The 10,000-nt window shown below is 46.9% G+C and overlaps 1 protein-coding gene across 6 annotated transcripts in view; it reads left to right on the top strand.

The window, feature by feature from the left end:
- Positions 1-10,000, top strand: part of LOC126572711 (peripheral plasma membrane protein CASK) — a 213,379-nt gene that overhangs the window by 2,148 nt on the left and 201,231 nt on the right. For 3 of the 6 annotated variants that reach the window (XM_050232239.1, XM_050232245.1, XM_050232244.1), the window contains exon 2: positions 2,627-3,213. In XM_050232239.1, coding sequence (XP_050088196.1) covers positions 3,155-3,213 — 59 coding nt within the window. In that variant the 5' untranslated portion in view covers positions 2,627-3,154. Of the gene's footprint in view, positions 1-1,495; positions 1,625-1,940; positions 2,065-2,302; positions 2,386-2,626; positions 3,214-10,000 lie in introns of those variants that run through there. The other 3 variants (XM_050232240.1, XM_050232243.1, XM_050232241.1) reach the window with 3 other exon arrangements.

Below are 10,000 nucleotides of genomic sequence, written 5' to 3'. Positions count from 1 at the left end.
CTGCCCACTGGATGAGATGTGGGGTGGTAGACCGAGCTGCTGCTGCTGCTGCTGCTGCTGGTGTGCCGCGCATTACAGGGGGCGTAGTACTAGTGGAATGTTGTTGATGCCATTGTTTACTTTTTAAACTACAGATTATGCAATTTTATCGGGGATGGGCTTCGATGGGCACACGGGTTTCCGTGTAGGCGGCTATCTGTGGGAGCGGAGAAGAGATCCATTTTTTGCTCATAAATGTAATTATGATGAGTTCTTCTCATATGGTCAGCGACGTTAGTTTTCAGGTTTCTGATATGCTGTTAGCTTAAATGTGCTTCAATCCTCAAAAACCTGCGTAAATATGACCAGAAAAACATTCTCAGCAAACGCGGCAGCAGCAAAACGGCACGCAAAGCAAACGCGCTCTTCTTCAGCAAAGGCGGCACGAAACTTGTGAACTCTTTTAAATATTTTTTTTTTTCAAATTTACAACATTTGGTGTTCCATACATTTTTTTACAGTCCACATGTTCTACCGTATGATTCCGGCTGGCCTTATCAAATAGATTTCATATTATCCAAAATGTTTGTTATTTCATATTACCATATTCCTATGCAGGATAATTTCGCTCATTCTGCCGATTTTTTTTATTTCAAATTGCACCTCAAAGGATTTGATTTTTACAAATTGCCGTTGCCTTTTACAAAATAAAAAATTAGTTGAATAACATTACAAATAATCGATACTCTTCATTTCGTTGATGCAAGTCCTGCTGTTAAATTACTAGTGGATTGATCAATGAAGTTTAAAAGCGATCAACACCACATAATTTTTATGATTTTGATTAATTGATAAACGATTTGTAATTGGTCAATTCATAGACGTTTAGCTTTGAATTAAAAATCTGTGCCGTCGATGGCTAGCAGGTGTTTGTTGATTTGCTTGTTGACTCTACTCCTTTACAGTTTACTGATTTAACAATTTTTTTAAACACCCAAAAGATAAAAATAAGGAGCTTCTTATATTTACCATTTATTTGGGGCTGGTTTTAATTTTTCCAAACCTCCTTTATGGGTAATATTTTCCCTGTAATTAAGGAAAAGAAAAGACCAAAGCTCAAACAGCTCATCCTTGAATTCGCCCGGTTCGTACGCCTGTGCTACAATATGTCCTCGCACTCTCTCTCTCTCTCTCTCTCTCTCTCTCTCTCTCTCTCTCTCTCTCTCTCTGTTATGAAGCTCGCAGCACAACAAACAGCCGCGTATATGTGTGAGCACCCGGTGGTGAGATCCTTCCGTTTGATCCTTTAGTACCGCTCCTCCGAGGGCGTCGTCTTTAGGAAAATCGCTTACCTGGGTGGCTGCGCCCCCGTGAGTGACTCACGGAACGGAACAGCGCGACGTAACATCCGGGAGTATAGTCGTCTGTAGGAGTGCCGGATGGTTTTTCGGGGCCCCGGCATCGACCGGTGAATCAGTGCGCGGTGTGCTGCCAGTACTACAGGAGCCAGCCACGCCAACGGACGTACGGACGAATCCTCCTCGTGTTCCTGCATCCGGTGGCAGCTGCCCTACTGCAAAGCACGAAGGGTTAGCTGCCTGCCTGCCTACGGTACCTGTCGCGGTTTTTTTTACCGTGTTTCGAGGTCAGTTCCGTTGATAGACGACACTACGCTGGGTGCATCTAGTACGCGAATCCCCCCTTCTGTGTGTTGCCGGTTAGTGTTTCTTTGTTTTCCCAGTTGCTGCTGGCCGTTGCGCCACCATGGCCAATACGTCGGAGTGAGAGAGAGGGAGAGAGAGAGAGAGGTCACTTCATTGCAGTGCACTTGTAAGTACGGTCTGCTAACTAAGCGGACGCAATTGGCGCAGTCCGTCCGGCGAGGTACAAGGGCATGGAGACACATCGAAAAACGTGGCGCGCGTGGTCGTCTGTTTTCCCTTCGTTGTGCCGCACTCTCAAGACTGATGCATTGTTGTTGTCGAGGATCACGGATTCGCATTATGGCCACAGGGGATTTTACAACTATTTTTAGCGCTGACCCCTTTCGATTTGGTTGACCATTTTTCCGGCCATTTTCATCTGGTAAGATATCGGCAGCGGCGTCGCCACGGGCAGTCGGAAACGGAATGGTCGGATGCGCATTTACTCTCCTGCCTATTGGTGGTATTGGTGCGCAGGGATGATGCGGTACTAGTTGATCCACGCTCGATGTGTGACTTGCTCAAGGAAAAACCACCAATTGAAAGCATCACGAACGTGTGTATTAAACGCTTGCCACTGATCGTCGTTGTAAACATCTTGTCGGGTCAGGGTTCTCTGCAGAGGCCGGCGTTTGACGATGATCGGTTGTTTTCGTTGGAAAAGTAACGGCCCAACAACGTCATCAACATCACACCACAGAGAGTTAGTAGCATTTCGATCACGGAGAGAGAATACTGGAGGACCCCACCATGTTGGGAGCGAGGGATACATAAATAATAACACATCGTGCTGACCATCGTGGGGTGTTTGGTGGTGAAAATCAATCACATCACACGCGCATCAACGCGGCTGTTGGGAAAACTCGATATCGTGACCTACAAGACCGAGCGCAACCGAGGGCGCGCGAGCTAAAGTAATGTGCGTTCCATTTACGTTCTTACAGTACGTTCCAGTTCGTCCCGGGTTGTTTTTTGGTGCATTGCTGCTTACGCCGTTACGCCGGTTGGTGGATTAATTGTTGTCATCGAGTGACGCTACGAGCGCTGAAGAAGTAGTGAACGTTGTGCGGGCATTGTGCAGGCAGTAGATTGCACACAGATTGTTGTCAGTGACCGTCAGTGGTTGCATGTAAGGTGAATGATACTGCACACAGCACAACAGCACAATACAGTTACTGGTGATCGTCGTCGTCAGCGTGGTCGCGGGTGCTGCTGCTGCTGCTGCTGGTGGTAAACATTAGCTGGGGAGGAAGTGAAGATCGTGGTGAGCAGCGCAATTGATAAAGATATTTTTAACAGTTCGTCAAAAAGTGTCAGTGCGTGTCAGTGGCTTGTGTGATTCGTTAAAGGGAGGAAAAAAAGGGGGAGGTGTGAAAAAATTACTAGAGTGTCGAACGGGACACCACGGCAACCGGGCAACGGACGGCTTCTTGAGGATTCGCATCGTCCAACGCCAGGAGAATTGTTTCAGGATGGCCGAGGACGAGATTCTGTTCGATGATGTGTACGAGCTGTGCGAGGTGATTGGAAGGTGAGTCTCTCGTCTGTCTGTCTTTTCCGCTTATACTTTTCTAAAAAAACATTCTTCCAAAACTATCCCGCAGCGCGTTATGGTTCGTGTTATGGTTTTTCTTTTGGGAATTTCTAGCGACTTAAGATAAATCGTGTACATCGCCGCCTGGCGGTGGGTGCGAGAAAGCACACACCTGCGCTTATCATGTCACGCGAGCAATGCAAATCATGTTCAGGGCCCTGTTACTGTCTAGATGCGAAGCTCTGTTTGATTATGTTGACGTTGAATTATTCATCTTTCTTGCCGATTTCGATCGTCGTCGAGTCGAGAAGCGTTTGTTAACATCGTGAACGGCTACAACAGCAGCAACATAAGCATCGTTTGCGAGCGTTTGTGCAGCCGATTCCGTTGCTCGGTCGCATTTTAACATTGTTTGGGCACGCGTGGAATGGAACTTTTGAATTGATTAAGACAGTAAACGCAATTACAGTTCGCTTTTATGATAATGCATGTTGCTGCTTTATGACGTGCTGTCTCTCTCTCTCTCTCTCCCTCTCTCTCTCTCTCTCTCTCTCTCTCTCTCTCTCTCTCTCTCTCTGGCGAACGACTTGTTGGTAAAGGATCGATCGTGCATGCCGCAACGTGTGCTTCTGGTACACTTTGGCTTTTGATTCCAGTGGCAATCGGCTACCGTTCGATTCCCGTGCCATTTTTCCGTAGTCCCACAGCGCAAGTCAAATGTTAAGAAAGGGGAGACGTTTATTTATCTTTATTGAGGGCTAAAATTCGTTTTCATAAACTTGAATGATGCTTAGTTTGTGATGATTTTAACCAAAAGAACATATTTTCGGAATTGTTTTCAACAAAAAAGGTTAATATTTTTGTAAATTCGTTGAAAGGTATACTCAAGTACTATATTTTATTTAATCCTTTGCTTGGGAATCCCTCTTCAAAGTATTAAGGCGCACTCAATCATCTATATTGTTGCCACTTTTTCTGCAATCAAATATTTTAAACAATATTCTTGAAAAGTTTAGCATTTTAAAATCAATATGTACTAAATTTATTACAATAAAATAATTAAGTTGATTTTAAACCACGAATGAAATCTAATCTATTCCCATACAAACGTTTGGTAAATCATAAAACGAGAAAATTCCGATGCCACTCTCTCTCGCACAAATCGGACTGATACCGACGAGTGCCATCCAGTGACGAGTGAGTGATGAGCGATGGTGAGCTGTGGGCGAAAACCGCTTAGGCCAGGTGACAGCAGCGGACAGCATTCTGACACCCTCGCGAGGATCAGCGTATGAAGCACATACTGCCACCCTCACCACCATCAGCATCATCATCATTAACATCGGAGATCATCGGTTCATCGTGGAAACCATTCGAAGAATGCGATGCCACCACGCGAGACTAGTGGCATCGCATTGCATAGGACCGTCACGTACCGTAACTACATTCCCTTCCGACTAGGGCACGACATGATAATTGCTAAAGTTCCGACCAAATCGTGGCCACCGTGGTCTGTTGGCCGGGGTGCAGGATGGGGGTGTAATGCGATCAGCGCTTATAAATCATGTTTCAGGCTGAAGCTCATCATCAAGCTCATCTCGCACGGTGACACCAGTGTGTGTATGTGTGCGTGCGTGTCTGTGTGACGGGCTTGTCGGCTCGTTAGCATCTTCTCCATGGCAATGTTCCCCCGGCGGTATCACGGCCTTTGTTCGAGGAGTGTTGCAAAGTTATGGATGTTTGCCGGAAGTCGTCGCGAGCGCTTTGCCGCGAACGGATGCTGGAAACTTGAACTCCTGTGGACGCGTTGTCGTTGTCTGGGTCCATCGTGTCCTCCGCTATGCGCATGTATTTGGTCTGATCTCTCTCTCTCTCTCTCTCGCTCACCGGCCAACCAATTCCGAGTTATTTGAGAGTTCTCGTTCACGGCACGAAGGGAGCTACAAGGACGCTTTCTTACCTCCTTTTACGTTTCGTAGTGGTTGTGACGATTTGCCAACCAGAAGGACTCTTTCCAAGAGAAGCTACTATAGTCGTTGGCGCTGCTGCATACTTTGAGAGGCTTTTGGGCAGAACTTTGCCTTCCCGAGATCTGAGCCATCATCAGTGTCATCATCATCGCGGATGATATCGGGCCGCATGTCAGGGCGATAGGATGAAGGGAAGCGTCCGACCCGATCGGGTGCGGAAATATGACGTTAGCGCGAGTATCGCGAGCATCTAGATAATGCCACCTAAAATGATAGTTCCCGATGAACGGAAAGTCTGTTCCGCCGCCTGCTGGCTTCGTTTACTCTATTTCGTTACGCTGCTGGGTTGTGATCTCTGATGATATCCTCTGATCGCTGGGCAAACCCGGCTTGGGAGGGATGCCGGATCCAATGGACAGGATCCGTACGCCGATAAGTACCGTCTCAAGATCTCTCGAGGGAGAGAGAGAGAGAGCAAGCGAGCGAGAGCGCGCTGTAGGTAATAGCCGGCGACGTTGATAGAAATTGGTCCGGTGTTATCATTTTGTTGCGAATCTCGCTTACCACCGCTCTTCCATCGTCCAGCTGGGTCTTATGGGCACACCAACGGCCGACAACGAGCGGCCGTTCAATGGCACTTGAAATTATGGTTGAGCGATTTTCATGGGCGGGCCCCGGGAACCGCGCGGGACCCGATGATAATGATATCCTGCTTGAAGGATTAGGTTGGAAGGAAATAAATTTCCAATTATCCGTTCCCTTCGTTCGTTCGTTCGCTCGTACAGTCTACGTATCCTGGTGTGTTTTGCAGGGTCACCATTCTGTAGCCCGTCCACCCCCTTATTCCCCGAGAACCCGCGCTTTTCAGGCCCGCTTCTTTTCTCTTGCAGTGAAAGCGTATCATTGGCACGTTCTGGCCCGGCCAGGGTGTCGGAAATGGTTCAAGAATAGTGTAGTAATGAGCATCGTGAGGTATGGATAAGGGGGGAAGGGCGAAGTCGTTTTGGAAAGAAGCTTACCTCCCGTACCTTACCTCATTGTCCGCACGGAGGCTGGCGAAGGTTCGCTTTCAGTCGGCCGGAAAAGGGACCCAAAACAGGGACCCCGGCCTTTGGGCGCATTTGGGATTAAGTGTGAAAAGGATGATTAATGGACTCGAGTGTGAGGGAGTGTGTGGTAAGCCTCGTAGGCCTACCGCACCATCCCCATCGTGTGGCTAATAATAATTGTTTTTGGCACCCATGAGGACATTTGATTGCCCCGTTCCCTGGTTGTGTGCGTGTGCGCGTATAATGTGGGGAATCACATCACATTCTCCCATGCGTATCGTTGAAGCGCCTTCTTAGCGCGTTTTATGGGATCCGAAATTTTCCTTTTTGCGGTTGAAAAGGTTGGTGCCAACAGGTAATAGATGGTAATGGTAATGGACGGCTACTGAAACAACGGCAAATAAGTAGTGAGGATTGTTTAATTGTAAATATATAAAAATGAAACACAAAGCTTACTAATATGTGTTTTCCTATTTATGAAATTCATCATTGCTAGCGAATACACCACAACAATATAATTATGAAAAAAAAGACAGTATCCATCACTCTTGGGATGCAATAGTTATTGATTGAAGGTTTTTTTTTCTTTGAAGGCATATGTATTCTGTTCATAAGAACTAAAATTATGCTCAGTAACAAACATACAAATGAAAAAGAATAACAACTACCATTTTAAAGTACAATACATGAATTTACACACTATTGAGTGTAGTATCCTTTTGTGTATCCTCACACATAAACGTTAAAATATGAAGATAACAGCGATTTTGCAAAATTAATGGTCACAGTATTCAATTTTAAATTGTGAACTGGATAAACCAAATTAAACGATAACCTAATACGCAGCGTACATAAATATACATCTTGAAGGCTCTCGGCAAAAATACAATAAAATGTCGAATCAAAATAACCAACACTACTTTCCAACAGTTCAAAGATTGCATTCATAGTAGCTAAGAGTTGCATTGCCCCATCATGAACGAATGATTGCATTGCTGCCTCTGGAAAATGGTAAATTGAAGCACTTATGGGATTTGTGGTTGAGATTACTTGAATGATGGGGATTTGCTTGGTGAACGGACAGCAACTCTGCTTTATACATTAAATGATTTGCACAGATGGAGGCTTATGCATCGTTCATCGTTTCCTTCACTGCTATTCTCGAGAAATAGAGCTCAGAATGGGCTAGGCTTAGGGAGAGTTTCTGCATGGATACTGCATGGATGCAGAAGATAAGATAAGACTAGATGATCCTGATAAAATGTATCTTCTTTATTGTTTGAAGGAGAAGCCCTCTCGCATGAAGCCTATTCAGAGCCTCAAGGTGACAGTGATTAGAATCAGAAATGCACCAGAATTGGTTGAATTAAAAACAGTAATATCACATTCGAATAGGAATCACTATTCGAACACCGGAGGGTGCGATAGCACGATTCAATTACTTCGCTCGATCCGATGGAGGCGCATGGTATTTGCACTTTTACCCTGCATTAAAATTGAACGAAACGAACGATTTTATTGTTCAATAGTGGTTCTCGCTGTCTGTTTCGTTTCTTTCGGTTTTCCAGAAAATCCCACAGCAATTTTCCTTTTTAAAAGTTTTACGAAAAGTTGAAACCTTCGGCCCCGTCTTCTGCACCCGCAACTCATAAATATTAATTCCCTGAATCCGAAACACATAATTTGGTCTGGCCCCCCCCCCCCCCCCCTCCCGTCCCGGTTTGGCTTCGGCTTCTCTGTGCCACCTCTTTTTATCATCCCACGATCCCGCTTTCAACCGTCTTTCTGTCCGGTGGCAGGCTTTTAATTTGAATGTTCATTTTGTTTTTTGAAGCAAAATTGCCTCAATTTTTCTCCGTCCGTCGCCCCGTGACTTTCTCGACTGACGTGATGACCGCGTCGGTGGGGAAGGGGGGGGGGGTATGGTAGCAGACTCCCTCCCCCGTAATGCATGTTCGTTCGGTCGACTGACTCCGAAGGGTCCGATGATTTCGGTCCGTAACTTTGTGTGTTTCGTGCACCGTAGGTTGGCGCGTTGGCAGCTACTTGAGCTCCGCAGACAGACGCAGAACTGTGAAATGAGTTTTGAATTTAACTTTTCCCCCGCCCTACCCTCTTGCTCGGGATGACCGTTTGGTGATGATGGTCGGATTGGGGGGGGGGGGGGGGGGAGGGGCCCGAAATGTGCGGCATTTAGCCGGTATCGAGATTAATGTATCGATCATCGGCCGTTCACGCCGCGGGTTGAAGTTTTTCGGAAAAAGTTTCGAATCAATTATTAAGCTTTCAGTTTGCGTCAGAGGCGAGCCGAGCTGAGATTGCTGGAAGTTAATAGGGTTCACCGGGAGTTGTTGTCAGGTTTGTAATGTTGTTTGCCTTTGCTTTGAGTCAACGATTTGTTGCTCGTCCGGTGTGGATGTTTTGAAGAATTTCTTTTTTTTTTTATCGAGATGCTTTTCTGGGGCCAACATCCGTCTTCCTTTCGGTGTGCTGACTTGTTTGCAATGTTTGCCACGGGGCGTAATGGGGCGTCGTGGCCTCTGCTGCTACCATTAACACTGTGCTGACGAATGGTTTTCCTTGTAAGGTCACGACACTACGGACGTAAGTTATTTAAACTACACCCCGTATCGTAGTCCTTCGTGTGTTTTCTTCTTCACTTCCAAATGCTGCCAATGGTGCCCAATTCGTTGCCACTTTCGGCATGTACGGCGGGTCCCTGTGCCTGTGGTTGACGTTAGTTGCGGCTTCGCGTTCGCCAGCGGCAACACCACAGTACGTGACTAACGAGCATTAAAATGTGTCCAAAGTTACGCCGTGCTGCGCTGTTGCGGTTTATAAAGTTCTCGATCGATGTCGAAGGCAATCGATGCCGCGATGCTCGCTGATTTGTGTCCGCCTGTTTCGTGCAGCCGCTCAGGCCGCTGGTGGCCTCATTCGCCCCTCCACCATCACCATCACCATCTATCTGAACCTACGGGTTCTATTTGGAAATGTCTTGGCCTCCGGTAAAGCGTACCGGTATTCGTCGTCCGTCCTGTGCTTCTTACTGCGAGCTTCGTGGTTTTTTTTTGCCTTTTTCTTTGGTCGCTCAGCGGCAGCGAACGTCAGGACGATAGAACCTGGTAGGTCTGGTGATTGTTTGCCGATCGAAGATGGTCTGGCTCGACCCTAATAGAGTGCATGTTGCTGCAGCAGACGTGACTTGTTTTCGGCCGCACGTGTGGCCTCTAGTGGTCGTGTATGTGTGTGCAAGTACGTGTCTTTGTTTGTGGTACAAGCCACACACAGAGGCACCAATCGTCCCACGGAATCGGAGTGGATTGTTGTTTGAGGTTCGTGGAAAAGTGGAAGCTCCTTGCGTTTGATAGAGCAACCGAACGGCGGTGGTATCTGATACAAAAGCGAGAAGCGATTGATTGGCGATGAAGATGAAGCAAACACGCACACATACACTCACGGACATGGCGTGACGTGATGTGGCAGGGATTGGACTTTGTCACCACGAATGAAATCAACGCAGTTTGAGAGAGAGAGCAAGAGAGAGAGAAGACGAGAGCAATCTGCAACCGAGCGTGAATTCCGTCGGTTTTCCGCCCGGCAAAGCGCAACCGATTGGCATTTTCGATTTCTGATTTCTTGTAAAACAAAGTATTGCTCCCACAACCCCGCACCGTTGAGTTTCTTCGCTGGACATTCGTTGGCAGTTCTGGTCGTCGTCGTGGCCATGGTCGTGGTTGGTACGAAAGAAGTTTTCCACTTTTC

Source organism: Anopheles aquasalis, chromosome 2 (assembly GCF_943734665.1).
Source record: "Anopheles aquasalis chromosome 2, idAnoAquaMG_Q_19, whole genome shotgun sequence".
Lineage (NCBI taxonomy): Eukaryota > Metazoa > Arthropoda > Insecta > Diptera > Culicidae > Anopheles > Anopheles aquasalis.
Note: the sequence above shows the minus strand (reverse complement) of the source record. Positions and strands in the feature narration are given on the sequence as shown.